This window comes from Denticeps clupeoides, unplaced genomic scaffold (genome assembly GCF_900700375.1).
Source record: "Denticeps clupeoides unplaced genomic scaffold, fDenClu1.1, whole genome shotgun sequence".
Classification (NCBI taxonomy): Eukaryota; Metazoa; Chordata; class Actinopteri; order Clupeiformes; family Denticipitidae; genus Denticeps; species Denticeps clupeoides.
The window spans coordinates 356362-381414 of record NW_021630086.1 but is presented as its reverse complement, the minus strand read 5'-3'; the positions used below and the strand labels follow the sequence as shown (position 1 = coordinate 381414).

The following is a 25053-nucleotide window of genomic DNA, read 5'->3' as shown; positions in this document are numbered from 1 at the left end:
GAAGCAGAAGCAATAACGGTTTACTAAACTGGTGACATTATTTATATGTCCTGGTACAGAGAAAAAAGGCCTAATTTTTTCACTGAATATATCTATTTCTGATGGGAGCCGTTCAACAGATCAGTACGGTGCGGATTTTCAAAAACGTAACGCTAAATTGAACAGGTCTGCCATGTCCTACCAAACAAAAGCACTACAATACCCATAATGCCCTCCCGCAAAACACTACAATACCCACAATGCACTTGTGACGGAGCTTACAGCCACACAGACGGCTCGTCTTTGTCCCGGAAGTGAGGCGCGGCGAGGCGCATGCGCAGTTTTACCACAGCCGCGCCGGTGTTCTGAAGAGAAATAAACTTAAAACAGCGACAGAACTCGACCTCGATGGGCTCCGGTCAGAGCGGCGCTCGGAAAGCCTCCTTCAGCATGGACGAGGACGAGCGTGTCCAGGTCCTGCGGGGAGTGAAGGTAACGCGTCCCTGGTGGGGAACGTGGGTGGAGGTCCGGCGGGTGGAGGTCATGGTGTCTCTCTCTGTTCCAGCTCTCGGAGGACGTCCTGCAGCGGATGAGGGGAGGCAGCACGGAGCGCTCAGGTTCGGATCATCTCTCACACACCCAACAACAGCCCGTTCCAGCACCTAAAACCATCATGGCGGGGATAAGGATGCTGAACGCACCCATGATCTATATTATTCTATTTCATTCTATAACCATTACTTTAAATGTCAGGTGCCACGCCCCCCACGCCACACCCACAGGCCAAGACCCCGCCCAGTCCAACAGCCACGGAAAGCAGGGAGGAGATGAGGAGAAGGTGCGTATCATTCCAAAATGATGCATTTGATGAACCTGTTCAGGAAGCCGAGGTCTCTGATGCTGCGTGCGTTGCAGGTACGAGCGTGAACAGGCCCGTGTTCAGGAGGAACTGTCACGCGTCGCTCGGCGGGAGCGGGACGCGGCGAGGCAGGACCTGAGCCGAGCCGTGCAGAGAGAGAGGCAGCAGACACGACAGGAGGGCGAGCGAGCCAAGCAGCTGGTGAGACATGGACGAGCTGGACGAGGTTGAAGACGAGATCGCTGCGTCGCGATGATCAGGGCAAGATTAGTATTTACAACAATTCATCTAGATATTATTTCCTACGATGCATTGGTTAATCTAATGATGCATTTTTCCAAATTGATATGGTTGGATTCTTGATTATTTATACATGATTTGACTATTGTAGCAACTTATACATTTTAATTTACATGTCTGAATGGAAAATAATATTTCTTTATACGTTTATCGCTCTTAACACATAATGAAAAGTAAAAGGTAGGCATCGTTCAGTATCTCAAATCGCAATTGAAATAATACAATAACCGATTACTGTTATTAAAAAAACGGCAGTGTTCCTCCGGAGCAACAGAATTTAAAACGTACGCTTTTCAGGGCACGTGATCTAATTCATCGACCGATCTGGTCCGCTGACCGTGCAGGCATTTTTGCGGCCATTTTCCAACATTTTCGTGAATGTTTTAGGAAGGTGCGGATATATATGGGGATTGTTTGGGGGGCCGGAGCAGCATCTGATGACCAGTTCGGGGGGGGTGGAGCTCGCCCAGGACCGTGAATAGTTCACAGTTGCCCGGGTGTTGGAGCTGCTTAAACATTCAACAACAACAACATTTATTTCTTATACAGCCCATAATCACATACAGTACGTCTCAATGGGCTCAATGGTCCTACAGTTGACACCCCCCACACTTGACCCTTCTGCACACAAGGGTGCATACTATACACAAAAAAGGTTGGAAGAAACGTTGGGAAGGAGTGATAGAGAGGGACCCCCTTCCAGGTAGTGTCCATTATGATTTGAAGATCCCTGAAGCTGTAGTTGGAACGGTGGTGGTGGCTGTGGTGACCCTCTGGTTTGTTTCATGGTATGTCCTTGTTAAGCAGTTGTCAGGAACCAGGATTTATCTGCTGGTCTCTTCACTGGACTCTGGAGGTATTCTGGGCGCCTGATTCCGTGTCTCGGAGAGAACGAACAGAAGCAGCGGCAGACGGTGGCATCGTACGCCTGGTACTGAAATATGTGGTGATAGTGGTATATTGGTGGCACAGCGTGATAATTCATCACGACATGGGCGTCCTACACCCCACTCCACACTCCAACACCGAGTACAAATTATGGATTGACTACACTGAAGTTCTCCCACACAAATCCCACAATTTTTAGCATTTCTTTTATTGCACGTGACTGCAGGCCAGTAACCAGACGCAAAATGAAATAAATACACATCTTTGTTCCTTCTTAATTCTTAATTCCTGCTGTGTAATTAAGAACTTGTTGGTGGAGCAGCTTTAGCAGTTGAACAGTTTCTGTATGTCTATTTATTGGATTTTCAGTCTGACGCTCTGTTGCTCCTATTTTGGGCACTAGATGGCAGGAGAGGATCTCCGTTCTTCTTATTGAGGTCCTGAGCTCGCTATTACTTCTGCTTTCCAACACACACACACACACACACACACACACACACACACACACACACACACACACAATTTAAAATGAAAGCTGGTGGTGAACGTAGGTGAACTGGTCTTATGAAAGATCAATACTGAGAACCTGGAGAGGTCAGAACATCACTACATTGAGTGATGTCCATCGAGTGAAGTGAAGTGATTGTCACTTGTGATACACAGCAGCACACAGTGAAGTTTGTCCTCTGTATTTAACCATCACCCTGAGTGGGCAGTGGGCACCATGACAGGCGCCCGGGGAGCAGTGTGTGGGGACGGTGCTTTGCTCAGTGGCACCTCAGTGGAACTTGGTGTGTCGGGATTCGAACCGGCAACCTTTTGATAACGTGGCCACCACTGCCCCATAAAGAGGTGTCCCCACCGGGACTGTCCATCAGGCCTGTCTCCGCTGGCACTGGGATGAGTGGGTGGTGGAGGTTTCTGGGTTGGTCAGCTGGTTGGATTTGTTTTTATTCTATGTGGTGCTTTTTCTTTTTATTTATTGTTCTTAACTTATTCACGGTGTTATTATTATTATTCAAGTGCTTTATAAATGAAGTTAGATTGGATTGGATCGGATGGTTCTGGCCACGCCCCTCAGTGCCTCATTAACGCCTCGGCTGGTATCCGTACCTCCTCCCTGAGGAAAACGTCTGTCACAGTACCACAGACGCAGTAATCCGTCTTGGCACGGGGAACCGCGCCCGATCAGTAGATGTAATCTCTGACGTCTCTCTACTTGTGGCTCGGTGGCTCCTGCCGACCTGTGGAGGACTAGAGGGACGGAGGGACGTTTTTATCCCTGTCCTGCAGCCGCTGCTGTCGTGGTGTGAGGAGGAACCAGGCGTTCATCAATTTTAACCTTTTAATATGAATCAAAAATGGACCATAAGGACTGCTTTGCCCCCCCCAAGTCTCCCGGCTGGTGAGCGTCTCTGCGTTGGATCTGATAAGTGGGCGGAGCTCCTCGGGTCCACGGTTATCAGCGTAATTCATGCCTGGCTGTGTTTTATCATCCAGCAGCAGAACCTCAGTGCAGAGAACATCTGAATAATGAGACGCGGCGTCTCTACTGTCCTGTCTGACACAGCACGGCACCCAGTGCTCACAGTGACACATGTCCTCTGTATTTAACCATCACCCTTGGTGAGCAGTGGGCACCGTGACAGGCGCCTGGGGAGCAGCATGTGGGGACGGGACCTTCATCAAGGGGACCTCAGTGGCACCTTGGCGGATCAGGATTTGAACCGGCAACCTTCCAATTACAGGGCAGCTTCCTTAACCGCTAGGCCACCGCTGCCCCACCCTCTTGGTGCTGTTTAATTTCATCTAGTTTAGTGGTCATCTGATATTCTGTCTTTCTCTGTTCCACTCAGCCCGCTTCAGAGCTGCACAGCTGGGTAAGACCCACCCACCAACACGCCTTTACGCCTTTTCTTCTCTTTGTCCTTTAGTTCTATGCTTTTTTAGAAATGTTCCACCTACCAGCCTCCATCTTTCCACCATCAGCAGTTTAATCTTCGAATACGTGACTTTATTCACAGTGCGACCAGTCCCACTGGGCAGAGCAGGCTTCACATGGAGACATCTTCATTTTATAATTTTCATATATATCATCTCACATAATCTCATATTAACCTTGCACATAATCTCTGCCACGTCCTGGAAAGAGGGAGGGAAATGCTACGAATGGAGTTCCGTAATTACAGGCTCCTCCTACAACAAGGAAAACACGAACAAGACAGAGAGCACGTCACATGACCACATGACACTCTCATACTAACATTATTACACATAATATCATAATAATCTTGCATAAACTCATTCACATAATCACACATAACTTCCTGTAAAGTCATGTTGCTGTAGAAACGGAGAGATTCGTAATTCACGTTTTCTCCCGCTTCATATTTCGTTCCATTGTGCTTCCTCACAGAGCCGGCAGCTAGAGAAGAAGGAGGTGGAGCTTAAGGCGCTGGACGCGTTTTACAGGGAGCAGCTGGTCCAGCTGGAGAAGAGGGTACGTACACGCGCACCCCCGCGGTCGGTGCGAATGTGGTGGAGGAGCGGAAATGAAGGAGAAGGTGGAGGTGATGTCTGTGGGCGCAGTGATTACAGGGTGCTGTTAAATGAGCAGATAATGATGTGATTAACTGTGAGAAGATGGTGTTTGGGCCTGAGTAACGTTGATTTAATTGACCCCACCCCCCCCAGGGCCAGGGACTGTGGGTCACACTGATCACCTTCCTCCTGTGTTTTATTGGAGGGTGTCCGGATAAAGGGGTCAGAGGTCAGATGTCTGCACGCTTTATAATTGAATGTGGACATCTTGCTGAGTGATGCCATGCCGCAGAAAGATGTCCTCCACCGGGGGACAGGCTTTATTCTGTACCACTTTGTGTTGGGTCCAGAGATGTGCTTGTTTGCAGGATGAAGTCTGCTGGTCAGGCCATGAGTGGAGCTGCAGAATGAAGCCGACTCCCCTGGTGGCATCTCTGGGCTCCTCCCTGTTTGTTTTGGCACAGGCCAGTGATTGGTTGCCTGGATTAACTGTCACCCGCCCCAGCCCCACCCCCAACACAGACAACACTGTGTGGCTGTGTGTGTTACAATGTTACCTCGTTAAAAGAAACCATGATATTCGACAAAAGGACCGTTTCCCAGAATGTGGTTGCCATGTTGGACCGGAGGAGCAGATGATCCGTCTGCTGGCACTCGGGCAGCAGTGACAGTCCCTCTAGTGTATTTTGGCTCAATCTTTCTGTCAGTGGGCGTCGGCCTGTCTACAATAGTCAGGTGTGACAGTGGCAGAGCCAAGAAAGCAGCCCTTATCCAAACGGAGAACATAATCTCCTCATGTCCACGGCCGCGGCGGCGGCTGTTTATGAGTGCGCGCCGTCTTCAGACTCTAATCCGACTAAAGCCCCTCCCTCCGCTGCGCACACACTTCTTCCTGTCAACAGCTGTACCACACTCCAGTCTGTGTGTGCGCGTGTGTGTGTGTGGAGAACATGCCTGCGCTGATACCAAGACCACTCCTGAACAGCGAATTGTTGATCCGAGTCTAAACCCCGTGTTACGGGTCCTGATCTGAGTCTGAACCCTGTGTTACGGGTCCTGATCTGAGTCTGAACCCTGTGTTACGGGTCCTGATCTGAGTCTGAACCCCGTGTTACGGGTCCTGATCTGAGTCTGAACCCTGTGTTACGGGTCCTGATCTGAGTCTGAACCCTGTGTTACGGGTCCTGATCCGAGCCTGAACCCGTGTCACGGGTCCTGATCCGAGCCTGAACCCCGTGTCACGGGTCCTGATCCGAGCCTGAACCCCGTGTCACGGGTCCTGATCCGAGCCTGAACCCCGTGTCACGGGTCCTGATCCGAGCCTGAACCCCGTGTCACGGGTCCTGATCCGAGTCTGAACCCCAGTTTCAATACAACTATAGTTCAGGACGTGCTGTAGTTTTGGTATCAGTGAGGTGTTTTGGTGTCTGTTCTGTTTATATAGCACATCTTGAGGACATCAGAAGGTCAGAAGAATAAAGGGATCGTGGTGTAACGCCAACAGGCATATGATGGAAAATAACACTCCACACTTCAGATGATGTTCCTCTGTCCTTGTTTTCCAGAACCTGGATCAGTTCCAGTCCAGTCAGGAGCAGTTCCATGCTGCCGCCGCCAGGTCTGAGGCTCAAGTGAAGTGAGTAGCACCCATGGTGTGGTGTGTGTTGGTTTCACATTGTAGTTCAGATGGCCCACATGTGGAATACTGTAATAAAACTACAGACCAGAATGAGGTAGAACGGACTTCTTGGTGAACTTAAACCAGACCAAATTTAAACCAGAAGTAACGTTTATTATCAGTATAAACTGAAGTGATTACTGGATAGTGGAGGTACACTATTTTTTTTTCATTATTCTGATATGATGGAGCCACTGCCTAGGGGCAGCGGTTAAGGAAGCGGCCCTTGTAATCAGAAGGTTGCCGGTTCAAATCCCGATCCGCCGAGGTGCCACTGAGCAAAGCACCGTCCCCACACACTGCTCCCCGGGCGCCTGTCATGGCTGCCCACTGCTCACCAAGGGTGATGGGTTAAATACAGAGGACAAATTTCACTGTGTGCACCGTGTGCTGTGCTGCTGTGTATCACAATGACAATCACGTCACTTTTTTTTGACCCCGCCTCTAATCTGATGCTTCATAGTGAACCAAATCTGGCTGCGGCCATGAGGGAAACACCAAACCCTCTTCTGCATGCTCACAGTGTGTAGAAGGCCTCTCATAGCTACAGGAGGAAGTGTGTGAGAACCCACACACCATGCTAGATACACAGTGTCCTTCTCCTCAGGGACCTCTGCTGATAATCTTGCCCGTGGTGGGTGACGAGAAGCCGTCAACATTCCCATCTGTCAGGCAGGAGATAACGGAGCTGCGTTCTCAGAATTTTTCCGTCCACCTCGTCCCGCCCCCGTCCGTCTGATCCTGAAATCCCTGAGTGTCCCGAGTTAAACGTTCCCTCCAGAGTCGCAGCCACCTGCTTTAATCCGGCCGTGTAAAGTGAAGGCGGTCCAGCCCCCTTCCTGCATCCGCTCTGCAGGAATCCCTGACGGGGGGGGGATTAGCACAATTCCGGAACGGTTGTCACTACATGTAGTCTACAGGAATGGACTAGGAAACATGAAGAATTGCAGGGGATTTGGATGAACTTGATGAAGCTTCGGCTCATTTTGGACTGATGTGGTGATCTTCTCATCCAGAACCTGCTGGTTTCTGACTACAACTGATAAAAAGGGTAAAGGGGTATTGTGTAGAGGGTCTTGTAGTGGGCAAATATTGTAAATATTAATTCATTATTCACCCAGAAAAACATACTGATGCAATCGAAAGGTTCACGAGCAAGAACATCCAGGAAAAAGAAACAGGAGCAAAAATATTTCTAGAATTACTGGCATCTAACGTCCACAAAAAGAACCTCACACCACTGGGGGTTCTTAGCCACTTCCACACAACCCCCGTCCCTTTTTAGCCTTTTAAAGGGATTTAACCCCAAAACATGACATTACAATCAGTTTACACTGAACCCATGCATTCATTTTCAATAATGAACCGACAAGTCGGACCGTGTGTGTGTGTGTGTGTGTGTGTGTGTGTGTGTGTGTGTGTGTGTGTCCTGGACCGGGAAGCACAGCGATCCGCAACATTAAAACGTTTCGAGGCGAAGGAACAGTTCTAACCACGGTGCGTAGTGGGTAAACATGTGAAATGCCCTCGTCCGCGTGAAGCTCCGTTTCTTCTTCAGCGTCTCGCAGGCCTGACGAGGGGGAAAGACGTGAAGATGAAATACGTCTTGTCTGCTCAGACTCAGAACAGCGACCAATTAAGGGCCTCCGCTGTTCTGTTCTCCGCTGTTCTGTTCTCCGCTGTTCTGTCTTGTTGGGGGGTTTTCCTGGGAAAAGTGGTCCTCATTAGAAGATGCTGCAGGGAGCAAGTGGAGACGTAAACCCAGAAACGAGTGTAAAAACGTACGGATGATCTGCCTGCGTTCTGGACTGGTGAGACGAGTAGAACGCTCGTTACTGTAGAGGAACGTGAAGCATGAAGAACTTTCTGACCCCTGGAGGCATTTCTAACAAGGCGGCCTGACAGGGAAGGCGGCGGTGGCGGCGGCGGTGGTTCCAGGGTCAGAGACAGGTAGGTGGAACCTTGAACCTCCAGCCGCTTGTCTGCTGTTAATTAGATCCGGCGTCTGCCGGGTTGACTGATGGAGAGAAGCTGTCAGGCCCTGGGCTCCTCGCGTGGAACACGGAGCGGGCGGGGTCACCTCCTGTTAGAACACGCACGACCACGTTGCTGCAGCCACGTTATTTCACTCTCTTCGGTTTCTCCTGATTTCGTGAAATCCACATATTTGATAAAATTGAGAATAAAAAACACCCGTTTAGTGTTTTACGAGGCCTGTGAAGACCTTGGATGGGATCTACAAAGCGGGAAAATTGCTAAATGTATCGCAAATTATGAGAAAACGCGCCAACACTGACCAGCAGTCATTTCGATCGCGAAAATCGCCCCAGAAACTGGTGCAATCCCATGGTGCCGTGGTGGTGCGGTGACCCTGGCTGTCCCCCATCTGCCCGTGTGAAGACCTGCGGTTGGTGTTGATGGACGTCCTCCTTTTCAGGCCTCGCAGCACGGCACCGGTGTGCAGCAGCCTGCAGGCTCGGATCCTCAGCTGCTACCGCGAGAACCGGGACCAGACGCTCCGCTGCTCCGAGCTGGCCCGGGAGTACCAGCAGTGCATCGACCAGGCCAAGAAGGTACCACTACCCTCCCCGTTCTGCTTCTTTTCTTCCCTCATTCCGCCATGTTCTCTTCACTCCTTTTTTTAAATGGGTCCGACTCTGATGTAACTGGTTGCCTGCATGCCACAGCCAATCAGAGAAGAGAGAGCTACTTTCCTCCCCTGATCATTGTATTGCATGCTGGGTGAAAATATCATTTTAACATCAGATCAGTGTCACATGGTCCAGATCCTGTTGTTCATATCTGAGTGTCCTCTACAGATGAATGATACTGTGATAATGTGATACTGATGTGATCATCACTGCCTGTTTCCTGTATTATTATACATTTATGTCTGCCTTGATTTTAATCTCATCGCGACCACGATAGTCCAGTCTAGTCTGCCGAATTCTTCCTGTTATTTCATCATTTCATTCACATCATCCTCATCACATCATCGGTACAGACCTGCTCTCTCTGGTGTACCGCCAGAGAAAGAGCAGTGGAGCTGACTGTCTTCATGCTCAGTAAAGTCCAGTGGGGGCGCTGTGGTCCCAGGTAGCAGAGTTGCTGCTGCTGGATGTTATTTTGCTTCTTAATTCCATTTTTAGAGAACAATTTAAACAGACATGAATATAAAAAAGGAAGAAATATGAGTTTAAATGGACCGACCGGGTCACTGCCGGTCTGGGGGCGGAGCTTCTCCTGCATCAGCCAGTGTCACGCCCCTCCTTCCATCCCAGCGCTGACCTTTAGCAGCTGCAGATTACTGTTGCGCAGGCTCCGCCCCCCTGCCCACCTCCCATCACTCAGAGCTGAAGCAGCGACCAGAAAGGTCAAAGGTGACACCTACTTTCTGGGCAGGGCCAAGTGGTGCGAGCCATGATGATGATGATGATGATGATGCTGCTGGTCATGTTTCATGTGTCTCTGTTTCAGAATCTGTTGGTGAACCACGGCTGAAGAGGAACCTCAGAACCAGTCTCACATTTTTACCTTCAGCACTACAAATATTTATTTTATATTTGCACTGATACCTTCAACATGTAATTAAATGATGATTATGATGATGAAGAATAAATGGACCAGGCTTGGAGCATAATTCACTTTTCAGACTTATCGCTGCCTGTAAAAAGAAACCAACGCAACTTGGTGTGATTTTATTCACCGCACCTTCTTCTATATCGCGTGTGTTACTGAGGATCATACATCGCCACCACCACCACCATCATCATCATCACCACCACTGTTCCGTGTGTGATTGACAGCTGCCAGCTGCCCCCTTGGGTGCCTGCCACCTTGCACCGACCATTTTTATTAGAGCTGGGACCTCATCAGTACACTGCTGACACACACACACACACACACACACACACACGGCATGTATTCCCAAACACCAGGCCGTGCAGCGCTGTGCCGCACACTCGCTTATTAGCTCTGTGCGGCGAGTAATTAAAGGGGCGGGGCTTGTGTCTGTTGCTATGCCTCTCCTCTGGCTGGAACACCAGGCTGCCATCTTCTCCCCGAGTGCAGGGAGGAGGGGTTTCTGTGGGTGGGTGGAGCCTGATTAATGGAGACTCCTCCTCCACGTCTAATGAGAAGATGACCGTGTGGAGAGCGGCATCTTGATAAAAAGACATGGCTGGAGAAGATGTTTCCACGGTAACCGCTGCATGAACAGAGCTTCGAGGCAGCAACTTGACATCCCTACATTCCGACGTGTCCAAGTTGATCCCACGTCATTCCCAGTTACTGCCGCAGCCCCTGGTGGTGTCCTCCGATTTCCATCACGCTCAGATTCCTGATCTGTTGGGAAGTGTGGACAGAAAAAATTCGGGGCCACATGATCTGCTGATGGATCTGATCCTCATGGGAAGAAGAGCAGATGGTGGCAGAGGAGCTACTCGGGTTTGAGGAACGTCCTGCTGTGTCTGGCGGTGGTCTATCAGCTCTCCTGTTGACACGGAGTTCACGGTTTAATCTGCCTGAGAAGATTTCACCAGGAGAGGCACAGTTCCCGGTGACAGAAAGCTGCTGACGAGGGCTTCAGGGTTCATCCCCCTGCTGATCCACCAACCAGGGTGTTGAGGTTCATGGGCGAATGTTGGGTTCTCTTACTGTGGTGTGAGTGTGACTGCTGATGACATTCTGATCATCTGGATTAAACTTTGTTCTGATATGGTTTCTTGTGTATTTGTGATTCTGGCTGCGGTGTCCGTGTCTATGGATCTTCTCATGATCTTCTCACCTGCCAGCCTCTCTGCTCATGGCCTGAGTTTTCATCTGTTCTCTAACTGGGTTGGACCAGTTAGAACGTGAAGAACCATGATTGTCACAATTTCTACAGGATGTACAGATATGATCTGTTTGAACACGAAGGAGCTAGAACATCAGTGTAGTCCTGTGTAGTCATATGATGGTGCTGAGAAGAGAAACTTCTAGAAAGTTCTGTAACATCTGCATCAGTGTGACGTGAGAATCGCTGACTGTGACTCTTTAAAGCTCGTTGTGGTACCTTCTCACTTGGTTATCCAGGCTGGTGGAGACCTCAGCCCCTGAGGTCCTGCTGTTCCTCTCACTGCTGCCAAAGTGAGGACTGAGTGGCCGGTGGTGGCTGGACATGTCTGTCCACCCTCCTGAAGACAGGACTGCTGAGATCCTCCTTACCCTGTAGGCCTGTAGATGCTTCTTCTGAAAATGCTCTTTTCTCTGAGTCTGTCCCGGTTCTCGCCGTCGGTTCTCCGGGTCTGACCTGCTTATTTCTATATGGTTCTCGCCGTAGTTTCTCTGGGTCCGTCCTGCTTATTTATATACGGTTCTCACCGTCGGTTCTCCGGGTCTGACCTGCTTATTTCTATATGGTTCTCGCCGTAGTTTCTCTGGGTCCGTCCTGCTTATTTCTATACGGTTCTCACCGTCGGTTCTCCGGGTCTGACCTGCTTATTTCTATACGGTTCTCACCGTCGGTTCTCCGGGTCTGACCTGCTTATTTCTATACGGTTCTCGTCGTCGGTTCTCCGGGTCAGTCCTGCTTATTTCTATACGGTTCTCGTCGTCGGTTCTCCGGGTCTGACCTGCTTATTTCTATACGGTTCTTGCCGTCGTTTCTCTGGGTCTTTTTTGCTTATTTATATATGGTTCTTGCCGTTGGTTCTCTGGGTCTGCTTATTTCTATACGGTTCTCACCGTTGGTTCTCTGGGTCTGTCCTGCTAATTTCTATATGGTTCTCGTCGTCGGTTCTCTGGGTCCGTCCTGCTTATTTCTATACGGTTCTCGCCGTCGTTTCTCTGGGTCTGTCCTGCTAATTTCTATACGGTTCTCGTCGTCGTTTCTCCGGGTCCGTCCTGCTTATTTCTATACGGTTCTCACCGTTGGTTCTCCGGGTCCGTCCTGCTAATTTCTATATGGTTCTCGTCGTCGGTTCTCCGGGTCCGTCCTGCTTATTTCTATACGGTTCTCGCCGTCGGTTCTCCGGGTCCGTCCTGCTTATTTATATACGGTTCTCGCCGTCGGTTCTCCGGGTCCGTCCTGCTTATTTATATACGGTTCTCGCCATCGGTTCTCCGGGTCCGTCCTGCTTATTTATATACGGTTCTCGCCGTCGGTTCTCCGGGTCCGTCCTGCTTATTTATATACGGTTCTCGCCATCGGTTCTCCGGGTCCGTCCTGCTTATTTATATACGGTTCTCGCCCTCGTTTCTCCGGGTCCGTCCTGCTTATTTATATACGGTTCTCGCCGTCGATTCTCCGGGTCCGTCCTGCTTATTTATATATGGTTCTCGCCGTTGATTCTCTGGGTCTGACCTGCTTATTTATATACGGTTTTCGCCGTCGGTTCTCCGGGTCCGTCCTGCTTATTTATATATGGTTCTCGCCGTCGTTTCTCCGGGTCCGTCCTGCTTATTTATATACGGTTCTCGCCGTCGTTTCTCTGGGTCCGTCCTGCTTATTTCTATACGGTTCTCACCGTCGGTTCTCCGGGTCAGACCTGTTTATTTTTATATGGTTCTTGCCGTCGGTTCTCCGGGTCTGACCTCCTTATTTCTATACGGTTCTTGCTGTCATTTCTCTGGGTCCTTTTTGCTTTTATTTATATACGGTTCTCACCGTTGGTTCTCTGGGTCTGTCTTGCTAGTTTCTATATGGTTCTCGTCGTCGGTTCTCCGGGTCAGACCTGCTTATTTCTATATGGTTCTCGTCGTCGTTTCTCTGGGTCCTTTTTGCTTATTTATATACGGTTCTCACCGTCGGTTCTCTGGGTCAGACCTGCTTATTTATATATGGTTCTCGCCGTCGTTTCTCTGGGTCCGTCCTGCTTATTTCTATACGGTTCTCACCGTTGGTTCTCCGGGTCCGTCCTGCTTATTTATATATGGTTCTCGCCGTCGGTTCTCCGGGTCTGACCTGCTTATTTATATACGGTTCTCGCCGTTGTTTCTCCGGGTCCGTCCTGCTTATTTCTATACAGTTCTCACCGTAAATAATTTCTATATGGTTCTCGTTGTCGGTTCTCCGGGTCCGTCCCGCTTATTTCTATATGGTTCTCGTCGTCGGTTCTCCGGGTCCGTCCTGCTTATTTCTATATGGTTCTCGTCGTCGGTTCTCCGGGTCCGTCCTGCTTATTTATATACGGTTCTCGTCCTCGGTTCTCCGGGTCTGACCTGCTTATTTCTATATGGTTCTCGCCGTAGTTTCTCTGGGTCCGTCCTGCTTATTTATATACGGTTCTCACCGTCGGTTCTCCGGGTCTGACCTGCTTATTTCTATATCGTTCTCGCCGTAGTTTCTCTGGGTCCGTCCTGCTTATTTCTATACGGTTCTCGGCGTCGGTTCTCCGGGTCTGACCTGCTTATTTCTATACGGTTCTCACCGTCGGTTCTCCGGGTCTGACCTGCTTATTTCTATACGGTTCTCGTCATCGGTTCTCCGGGTCCATCCTGCTTATTTCTATACGGTTCTCGTCGTCGGTTCTCCGGGTCTGACCTGCTTATTTCTATACGGTTCTTGCCGTCGTTTCTCTGTGTCCTTTTTGCTTATTTATATATGGTTCTTGCCGTTGGTTCTCTGGGTCTGCTTATTTCTATACGGTTCTCACCGTTGGTTCTCTGGGTCTGTCCTGCTAATTTCTATATGGTTCTCGTCGTCGGTTCTCTGGGTCCGTCCTGCTTATTTCTATACGGTTCTCGCCGTCGTTTCTCTGGATCTGTCCTGCTAATTTCTATACGGTTCTCGTCGTCGTTTCTCTGAGTCCGTCCTGCTTATTTCTATACGGTTCTCACCGTTGGTTCTCCGGGTCCGTCCCGCTTATTTCTATATGGTTCTCGTCGTCGGTTCTCTGGGTCCGTCCTGCTTATTTCTATACGGTTCTCGCCGTCGGTTCTCCGGGTCCGTCCTGCTTATTTATATACGGTTCTCGCCGTCGGTTCTCCGGGTCCGTCCTGCTTATTTATATACGGTTCTCGCCATCGGTTCTCCGGGTCCGTCCTGCTTATTTATATACGGTTCTCGCCGTCGGTTCTCCGGGTCCGTCCTGCTTATTTATATACGGTTCTCGCCGTCGGTTCTCCGGGTCCGTCCTGCTTATTTATATACGGTTCTCGCCCTCGTTTCTCCGGGTCCGTCCTGCTTATTTATATACGGTTCTCGCCGTCGATTCTCCGGGTCCGTCCTGCTTATTTATATATGGTTCTCGCCGTTGATTCTCTGGGTCTGACCTGCTTATTTATATACGGTTTTCGCCGTCGGTTCTCCGGGTCCGTCCTGCTTATTTATATATGGTTCTCGCCGTCGTTTCTCCGGGTCCGTCCTGCTTATTTATATACGGTTCTCGCCGTCGTTTCTCCAGGTCCGTCCTGCTTATTTCTATACGGTTCTCACCGTCGGTTCTCCGGGTCAGACCTGTTTATTTTTATATGGTTCTTGCCGTCGGTTCTCCGGGTCTGACCTCCTTATTTCTTTTTTTTTTTTTTTTAAACTTTGTTTATTAGAATTAGAGCATAGGCAATAGCAATATTCTCAGAAGGTTACAAAAGAAAACAGCTCAAACTCTCAAACTTAAACAACCAAACAGAAGAAAAAGGATAATAATAATATAAAAATATTATATATATATATATATATATATATATATATATACATACATATACACACACACACACACACACACACACACACACATATATATACACATTGATACATACATACACATTCAGATATACCCAAAAAAAAGAAAAAAAAGAAAAATAAAAAAGAGGGAAAAAAAAAAAAAAGAAAAAACACAAAACCCAAAAAAAAAAAAAAAGCAGCTTACAATCCACCCCCACCATCAACCTATACAAAAATAAATAAATAAGTAAATAAATTTAAAACCACTTCTGCAGAGCTCCACCGAGATGCGGACTGAATCACCCAGGACCAGAAGGGAAATTCTTATTCTTAACCAGATCAAGGAAAGGACCCCATATCTTTTTAAATGTCTTAAGGGAACCCCTAAGTGAAAGTCTTATCCTTTCCAGTTTAACAAAATAAAGAATATCTCGTATCCAGTGAATTTGGCTGGGAGGTTTCGAGGATTTCCAGTTTGTTGTAATGAGTCTTCTTGCCAGTAAGGTAGAGAAGGCCAGCATGTCCCTTTGATGAACAGACAATGAAGAAGGTGAGGAGAAAACCCCAAACAATGCCCCAAGCGGGTTGGGCTCTATTCTTTTCCCCACAAATTCTGACAACATGTCAAATATTTCAGTCCAGTACTGGTGTAAAGAAGGGCAAAGCCAGAACATATGAATAATATTGGCAGGGGACTGCTGACATCGGTCACACAAAGGACTGACGCCCTCATAGATTTGTGATAACCGCAGCTTAGTGTAATATGAACGGTGTAAGATTTTAAACTGTATGAGGCCAAGTCTAGCACAAATAGTTGATCCGTGAACTCGCAGCAAAACCTCCCCCCCAAATCTCATCAGGAATTTCCTGTCCCAAATCCTCTTCCCAGAGTGTCTTCAGAGGGGTTAGTGAATTAGTACATATATTAAAAATCTGATTGTAAGTATGAGAAACCGAACCTTTCAGAGATGGAGTTGGTTTAAGAAGGTCATCTAAAACAGAGTCTGGGGGTAGATTGGGAAATGTGGGAAAGGTATGATGAGCAAAGCTACGCACCTGCAAGTATCTAAAGAAATGATGCTGAGGAAGAGAATATTTCTGAAGCAGTTGTGAGAAAGAGGCAAAGACATTGTCTATGTATAGGTCTTTAAAAGAGTGAATGCCAGCTTTTGACCACATAGAGAACAGATCATCAACCAGAGATGGAGGGAACTGGTGATTTGCAGCCAGCGGGGCATAGGTGGAAGAAGTTTGTAACCCAAAGTACCGTTTAAACTGCACCCAAATTCTGAGAGTAGTTCTAACAATCCTATTTTTAGTATAAGGCAAAGTGGAAGACAGAATAGCAGAGTGCACTAAAGCTCTCAGAGATGTAGGTTTGACCGAATTTGCTTCTATTGCCAACCAATTGATTTGAGCATCTGATGGTTCGGACTGAAGCCAGTATTTGAGGATCCTAATATTAGATGCCCAGTAATAAAACCTAAAATGTGGTAAGGCTAACCCACCCAGTTTTCTTGGTCTTTGTAAGTATTGTTTGCGTAGTCTTGGAACTTTCTTGTTCCAGATAAACTCAGAGATCACAGAGTCAACTTTCTGAAAAAATGACTGAGGCAGAAATATTGGTATGCATTGAAATAGGTAAGAAAAACGTGGTAAAATATTCATTTTCACCGTATTAACACGTGCAGTCAGGGACAGATTGAGAATGGACCACCGTTCACAATCCTCTCGAACCTTAGATAGCAAGGAAACAAAATTAGCCTTTAAAAGATCTTCAAATTTAGATGTGACAGAGACACCAAGATATGTAAAATGATGGGCAATTTTAAAGGGTAAGCTATAAAGAGGGTAATTCCTAGCAGCAGTACTAATGGGAAATAATTCACTTTTATTCAAATTTAATTTATAACCAGAAATCTCAGAGAATGATTGAAGAATAGTAAGAGCAGCAGGGATTGAAACTGGTAAATTAGAGATATATAACAAGAGGTCATCTGCATAAAGGGACACTCTCACCTCCCGCCCATTCCTAACAATTCCAGTAATCTGAGTGTTAGACCTAAGTGCAATTGAAAGAGGTTCAACTGCAAGCGCAAATAATAAAGGGCTTAAGGGGCAACCCTGTCTAGTCGAACGATAGAGGGGGAAATATTCAGATTGAGTATTATTTGTTCTAACAGATGCTTGCGGTGAGGAGTAAAGTATCTTAATCCATGAAATGAAGTTTGTTTTAAAGCCAAACCTTCCCAGTGTATGAAAAAGATAGGGCCATTCCACTCTATCAAAAGCCTTTTCAGCATCGAGTGATATGAGGACCTCCTGAGCTGAGGGATCCGGAGTGTTATAAATTATATTAAACAGACATCTAAGGTTAGAGAAAGAGTGTCTGTTTCGGATAAATCCTGTTTGGTCTGCAGAGATGATGCTTGGGAGGGTAGATTCCAGTCTTACAGCCAACAATTTTGATAAAAGTTTAAAATCTGCATTCAACAAGCTGATTGGGCGGTAGGATGAGCAGCACAAAGGATCTTTGCCCTTTTTTAAAAGCAGTGAGATGGTGGCTTGTGAAAGGGTTTGAGGAAGGCAGCCAGAGTCAAACGATTCATTATACATGTCTAGCAATAATGGAGCCAGTTTATCCCAGAACTTTCTATAGAATTCACAAGGAAATCCATCAGGTCCGGGACATTTTCCAGTTTGCTGAGACATCAGTGCCGATCTAAGTTCTGCGATGGTGATTGGCTTCTCTAAATCCTCAGCAATGGATGTGTCTATGGAGGGAATATGCAGTTTGTCAAAAAAATGATCAAACTCAGCAGAAGAAGATGTAAGATCAGAGGAGTAAAGAGACACATAGAATTCCTTAAAGGCTTTGTTAATTTCCAGGGGATCAGAGGTTTTGCCCGAGACTGTTTGGATCTGTAGTATTTGACGGGAAGCTGCTGTCCGACGTATCTGGTGTGCCAATAACTTGCTGGCCTTGTCTCCATGTTCATAATAGTTAGCTCTGGATTGAAGTATCATTTCTGTAGCTTGATGTGTCATAAGAGTGTCATACTCTGCTTGCACAGAGAGACGCTCCTTGTATAAGTCTGGGGATTGATTAATGGCGTATTCATTGTCTAAATGAAAAATATGCTGCAACAACTCAGTCTCTTTTCGCTTTCTAAGTTTTTTCTCATAGCCTAAGTAAGAGATAATCTCCCCCCTTATATAAGCCTTCAGGGTTTCCCACAACAAAGACGCTGATATATCAGGGGTTTTATTGAAGCTAATAAATAAGTCAATCTGTTGTGAAATGAACTTATTAAACTCTTCATTCAAAAGAAGTCGAGTATTAAGCCGCCATGGTGCTCTAGTGTGATTAAATTTCTTGAAAAATATATTAATTGAGATTGATGCATGGTCTGATAAGGCAATGGCATCATATTTACAATCTGATGTGGATGAAAGTAATCTATTATCCACCAAAAAAAGATCAATGCGAGTGAAGGTATGGTGAACTTGAGAAAAAAAGGAGTATTCACGTTTAGTAGGATTGAAGAAACGCCAGGCATCAGAAACTGCATATTCTTTCATAAAAGATAAAATAGCCTTAGCCGACCTAGAAGGAGCACAAACTGTAGAAGAAGAGCGGTCCAAGTGGGGATTAAGCCAGCAATTGAAGTCACCCCCTAATATTAGATAATGTGTAGACAAATCAGGAATCAATGAAAAGAGACGTTTGAAGAAACCCTCATCGTCATAATTGGGGGCATATATATTAATTAGAGCCACTGAAGTATTATGAATTTGGCCCGTAACAATTACGAATCTCCCATTAGGGTCAGATACTACACTTGTATGTACAAAAGGGACAGATTTATGCAGTAGTATGGCTACTCCTCTTGCTTTCCCTGAGAATGAAGAGTGGTAGGTTTGATTGATCCAGCCCTTCTTAAGTCTGACATGGTCTGAGGGTTTGAGATGTGTTTCTTGTAAGAATATTACATGGGCACCTGCGTGATGAAGATAATGAAAGATCTTACTACGTTTTATAGGATTGTTGAGCCCCCTACAGTTGAGACTAGCAAATAAAATGTTGCCCCCACCTGGGATCGATACAGAATTAGCCCTGGTCATAACTTAGAGTAAAAGAGGAATGTTGTCTCAAAGTGGAACTCCGCAATAAAGTGGGAAGTGAAGTAAGCTGAATGTAAAATAAAATTAATAAAACAAAAAGGAAAAATAAATAACTGAAATAAAAAACCAAGACCCCACCCCACCCAACCTAGCAGAAGCCTCTCCCAAAACTGGAGGCGCGCCACCCACCCCATAACACACCATCTTCTTGGCACGTCCGTGGATGGTGCAAGTAACCTACTGCCCATCACTACAAGACGTTCCTAATGAAGAGTGACAAATTGGAAATCCAATAACCGTGCACAAAAATAACTAAATTAAAGTTAACCCTTAGTAACAAATTGCACTAACCCTAAGTAGGAAAAACAGGATTAGTAAGTGAAACATAAACCTACAACTTGAAAACACCGGCAATATTAATTTGCATTCACAATACCTAAAGGAAGGCACAGTATATCTTAAAAAAGAAGAGAATAAAATAACTACACACACACAATCTAAATTTCGATATTTCTAAAGGTAGCACCAAGAAAGAAAGATCGACATCATAGCTCTATTAGAGTACATAATCAGATCTTCTTAAAAGAATATAAAGCTCACCTTGTGAGAAAGTTTTAGAACAACACCGGGAACATGAATTCCGCGATGTTACCAGCAACAATGGCACGTTAGCTAATTAGCTAGCTAGAGGGAATCTGGAGCCACCACCTTTTTCACTTTCTTCTCAATAAAGTCCAGCGCCAAAGCGGGATCCTCGAACCTGTGGGTCTGACCGTTGGCCAGTGTAATGCGCAGTGTGGCCGGATAGAGAAGTCCAAACTTAATGTTCGGGCAGCAGTGGAGCTCCTTCTTCACGTTAGCGAATGTCGCTCTTTTCTTCGCCACCGCCGCTGTGAAGTCCGGGAAAATAGAAATCTTCTTACCCATGTGGAGAAGAGGAGACATTTCTCCGGCTCTTCGTAGAATCTCGTTCCGAACCTGGAACAGGTTAACTCTAATAATAAGTGGACGCGGAGGTTCGCCATCTTTGGACCTGGGACGTAAGGTACGGTGAGCACGATCCAGTACAGGTTTCTCATCAAGACCGAGTAGGTCCTGCAGGAACTGCGCCACAAACTCAGTTGGTCGTGGGCCCTCCAGACCCTCGGGAAGTCCCACCAAGCGGATATTATTTAATCTGGAGCGACTTTCCAGGTCTTCACATTTCCTGGACAGGTAATCTACCTGTGCTGTTAGCGTGCTAACGCTAGCCTGCAGCTCGGTTAGCTTACCATCGTGATCGTTCGCCGAACGTTCGAGATTCGCGATTGTCTCTCCTTGTGCAGCTAACCTGCCATCAAAAACTTCCAGAGCCACCGTTATCTCCCTTCGGACAGTTTCCGAAATAATAGAGTCAAATTTGTCAAGGATGTCGGTTCGCATCTCGTCCATCATTCGTCTCATACCCAGCAATAAACTTTCGTTAGTGTCCGACTGTGAAGTAGCTTCCAGCTCAGGAGAAGACCGATGTTTACTGCGGCCTGACTTAGATTGCTCGGTTTTTCCGCGGTTAGCCATTGTGCCATACACTAAAAATTAAAATAATAGGCGAGCAGCTTTGGCACAAAAGTTTGGTTCGAAAAAGAGGGTAAATCAAGTGCACTTAAAAAGTAAAAATTATATAAAAAGTCACCCTTCTGAGGAGCCACTGGAAAACACGTCTACATCCCCCTGTCTCCGCAGCGCCCCCCCTGACCTCCTTATTTCTATACGGTTCTTGCTGTCGTTTCTCTGGGTCCTTTTTGCTTTTATTTATATACGGTTCTCACCGTTGGTTCTCTGGGTCTGTCTTGCTAGTTTCTATATGGTTCTCGTCGTCGGTTCTCCGGGTCAGACCTGCTTATTTCTATATGGTTCTCGTCGTCGTTTCTCTGGGTCCTTTTTGCTCATTTATATACGGTTCTCACCGTCAGTTCTCCGGTTCAGACCTGCTTATTTATATATGGTTCTCGCCGTCGTTTCTCCAGGTCCGTCCTGCTTATTTCTATACGGTTCTCACCGTTGGTTCTCCGGGTCCGTCCTGCTTATTTATATATGGTTCTCGCCGTCGGTTCTCCGGGTCTGACCTGCTTATTTATATACGGTTCTCGCCGTTGTTTCTCCGGGTCCGTCCTGCTTATTTCTATACAGTTCTCACCGTAAATAATTTCTATATGGTTCTCGTTGTCGGTTCTCCGGGTCCGTCCCGCTTATTTCTATATGGTTCTCGTCGTCGGTTCTCCGGGTCCGTCCTGCTTATTTCTATATGGTTCTCGTCGTCGGTTCTCCGGGTCCGTCCTGCTTATTTCTATATGGTTCTCGTCGTCGGTTCTCCGGTTCAGACCTGCTTATTTATATATGGTTCTCGCCGTCGTTTCTCCAGGTCCGTCCTGCTTATTTCTATACGGTTCTCACCGTTGGTTCTCCGGGTCCGTCCTGCTTATTTATATATGGTTCTCGCCGTCGGTTCTCCGGGTCTGACCTGCTTATTTATATACGGTTCTCGCCGTTGTTTCTCCGGGTCCGTCCTGCTTATTTCTATACAGTTCTCACCGTAAATAATTTCTATATGGTTCTCGTTGTCGGTTCTCCGGGTCCGTCCCGCTTCTTTCTATATGGTTCTCGTCGTCGGTTCTCCGGGTCCGTCCTGCTTATTTCTATATGGTTCTCGTCGTCGGTTCTCCGGGTCCGTCCTGCTTATTTATATACGGTTCTCGTCCTCGGTTCTCCGGGTCTGACCTGCTTTGGTTGTATTTTCCTGCTGAAATGGTGACACATGGAGGCTCTAAAAGCAGCTAAATGCGCCGCTGTTGACTCGCAGGTCACTGCAGCTCCTCTGCATTCGGTGGCGGCGGGTCATCAGATGTCCCCGAAGGCCCCGCCGATCGTTAATGGCCGTGACTGTGTCGCATCTGCATCATTTCCATGACAATCACAGGACCAGCCGAGCGCTAATGGAGGTGGGAGGGCGCGGCGTGGGGCGCGGCGTGGCACGCGCTGTATTATTAAAACGGCCCCTGGTGGTACAGCCGGGGATTAGGGAAGGTCTGAGACCCTGCTGCCCCGCCCGCCGAACAGCAGGAGCGTCGTAATGATGCTGCTGTCTTCTGATCATCAGAATCGTATTAACATCACAAATACATGAAGAACAAAGACGCACGTCCAACATCCGAACGGAACGTGTGATTAGTGAAAAGTGTGACTCTGTCTCCGGCTCTGTTCCTGTCTCGCAGCGGTGATGAAAGGGCACCTGGTGAGCGTCTCGTCTCAATCATCTCTCGCTCGCGCTCTCTGATTCCTTTTTCATTTTGTCCCCTGGTGGGGGTCTGATTGTGGTGTATTTGGAACACTGATGTGTTCCTCCATGCTCCTTGTGTTCTGGAGGAAGGGCTCTGCGTTTTCTTGTCCTGTGACCTGTGGTTGGACGCCTCTACTGGACGTCCTGCTGGATATTGAAATAATCGCATAGTTTGCAACATGGAAACCCGTCATGTGGACCCGTGGGGCTGAGGGAGAAGCCACCTGAGAAGCAGCTTCACATACTGCGGTCAAGATGCTGGATTAGAGTTATGAAGGAACGGTTCCTTTATAGATTGTCTGAATAAGATGTTCTTCAGGATTTTGTTTCGTCCTGGATGTAACTGTGCCCTCCAGACTGGGCAGAAATTCATTCCTGTTCAACAACCAGGACAGAGATGTGGTTCTTGACCACATGAATACAGGACTAGAACCGGGTTTAGGCCCAGGTCACGGGTCACCTTGTTCTAGGCGGGGTCGTGGCTGTCCAAACTATATCAGGATGCTGGGAACAGGGCGTGGCGCTGGTCACCACAGGGCACACACACACACACACACACTTGCTATATCAGATATAATGCTATATGGTCGCCAGTCCACCTACGAGCCTCTGCTCCAGCTCGCTGGAGAGACTCCGCCCCCGGGGGCAGCTGACCCCACGCTGAACCCAGAGGGCGGCCCGTGGAACGTGACAGGTTCTCTGCCCCTGTGGTCGCCCACATGCACTCCTGCCAACTGAAAGCCGCCAGCTGCGTGACCAAACAAGCGCCGCCATTATTAGGCCCTTCAAAGCTCGGCCCCTGGAATCAGGATTGGCGTCTGTGGCTCTTTAGAACGCTGGAAATGAAGAGCGGCTGCGGGAATTACGAGTACGAGTAGAGAACATTTCACCCAGCAACTTCATTCTGTCCTCTTCCTCCTCGCAAGGAGTTCCGGGTGTTGATCTGATGATCTGGGGTGTTAGTAGCCTAGCGGGTAACACACTTGCCTATGAACCAGAAGACCCGGGTTCAAACCCCACTTACTACCATCGTGTCCCTGAGCAGGACACTTAACCCTGAGTGTCTCCAGGGAGACTGTCCCTGTAACTACTGATTGTAAGTCGCTCTGGATAAGGGCGTCTGATAAATGCCGTAAATGTAAATGTAAATGTAAATCTGATGAATGGAGTCCTGTTAGAAGGGTTGAGAAGATATCTCCTGGTTTCTGAATGGATTAGTTAGTTCTGGTCAGACTGCTGACTGTCTTTCGGTACTCGGTACTGTACCACGGTTCTACTGGAAGCTTATCTGAATGAATTTCTTTTAAATTGAGCTCCTCCCATAGTGGAACCTTCAGGAGGAGATTTAATATCTCCCCGTTTTCCCGTTCTCCACATGTTCTACTGAAGATGGGAACAGACCTGCTGCATCTGGGCTGGAACCTGATCTCATGAACATGCTTTATTTTCTATTCAGGAACATCTACTCATCGCCCATTTCTGAAGCTCCAGTCTACGTTATAAAGAGACGCCGAGTTCATCCAATTACAGAAATAATTAGCGCCGGGCGCCGTGGGGGCCGGATGAAAGGGAGGCGGGGCCTCACCTGGAGCTTCTCAAACTCAGATACGCCACAGTGTTTATTTTAACTCATTCTGGAGAAGCAAATGAAGATGATTCCAAGGGCAGAAGTTCATTTTCTTATGCGTGGTAATGATAATAAAACAATAAAACATTCTAATATATATTCAAATGTATCTGACCAGAAACACCACAGCAGACAAGACAGAAAGAAGAGAAGGAGCGGGTTCCTTCATAGAACCAGCAAAATGGGCTACAGTCTCATGAAAACAATGAAAATGATGTCAGTTCATTAATTAGACTGAATTAGATGATTTTCATCATGTCATTTCCTCCATGTCCTCATACTGAAGACCAGCACGCTGCATCATGGGCATTTTACTCCGTTACAGCATCACTTTACACGTAGATACCTGCTGCTGCTCTGACAGGTGACCTGAGACAGAAGAAGTCACAGGACAAGGCATTTCTCATCCAGGTGGAATGAGGGAAGGAACGTTCAAGATGACACCTCAAATTGGCCAGAGAGGAGTGACATCCTCCTCAGATCCTCCTCCTAAATCTAACGCTGGTTCTGATCTGTCCACAGGTCAACTGGATGTGGTTCTGAGCGACCTGCTCCTCCAGCAGGTCTTCTGGTGCTTTTTCATTTCTGGACTGAAAGGACGGGTTCACATGGACCAATCAGAAGCCAGCAGGATGAGCTTGATGAGCTTCTGTAATGTAAACAACATTTATTTCCATAGGGAGTATCTCGCCAAGGTCTTGCAGAGATTCTGCTCCAGCACATCCAAAACGTTCTCAAACGTTAAGATCCTCACTAAGACCTGTGGTGGCCAAGGCTCCCTGACAAACTGGAACCATCAGAGTTTAGTCCCAGTTCCCTTCATGTTGTATGTGTGGAGATGCTCATACCATCACAGGTGAACATGTTCTCACCAGACCTTTCAGGGATCACCAATCGTGATCATTTACCATTTTCTTTCCGTCCACATTTCTTCTATGAAGATGTTGGTTGTTTCAGTGATGAACCACAGGATTGATGGTTGATTATTAATCATCTTCATCGTCTTCATCCAGTATAGAGTACAGTAACCATCCAGCCTCTTACCAGGCAGTTTATCAAATGAGCATCAGCACTTTTAAATGTAAAATAAATGGAT

At 47.3% G+C, this 25053-nt stretch overlaps 1 protein-coding gene across 4 annotated transcripts; it reads left to right on the top strand.

Moving 5' to 3' along the window:
* Nucleotides 1-280: 280 nt before the first annotated feature.
* Nucleotides 281-9922, top strand: LOC114782649 (MICOS complex subunit mic25a-like). Of its 4 annotated transcripts, XM_028968536.1 has the most exons (9): nt 282-471; nt 545-596; nt 733-817; nt 895-1039; nt 3883-3906; nt 4443-4526; nt 6133-6203; nt 8683-8818; nt 9723-9922. In XM_028968536.1, the coding sequence occupies exons 1-9, from the start codon at nt 388-390 to the stop codon at nt 9744-9746; spliced, it is 705 nt and encodes a 234-aa protein (XP_028824369.1). In that variant the 5' UTR covers nt 282-387; the 3' UTR covers nt 9747-9922. The 4 variants fall into 4 exon arrangements, with proteins under 4 accessions (XP_028824367.1, XP_028824368.1, XP_028824369.1 ...); XM_028968534.1 differs by lacking the exon at nt 9723-9922 and having other exon boundaries at nt 281-471; nt 8683-9654; XM_028968537.1 differs by lacking the exon at nt 3883-3906.
* The last annotated feature ends 15131 nt before the right edge of the window (nt 9923-25053 follow it).

Excerpts from the sequence above, each read along its gene's own strand:
- LOC114782649 (XM_028968534.1), top strand. The coding sequence starts at position 388 with ATGGGCTCCGGTCAGAGCGGCGCTCGGAAAGCCTCCTTCAGCATGGAC. Across the intron at positions 472-544 it reads AGGTCCTGCGGGGAGTGAAG|CTCTCGGAGGACGTCCTGCA; the intron begins GTAACGCGTCCC and ends TCTCTGTTCCAG. Across the intron at positions 1,040-3,882 it reads GCGAGCGAGCCAAGCAGCTG|CCCGCTTCAGAGCTGCACAG; the intron begins GTGAGACATGGA and ends TGTTCCACTCAG.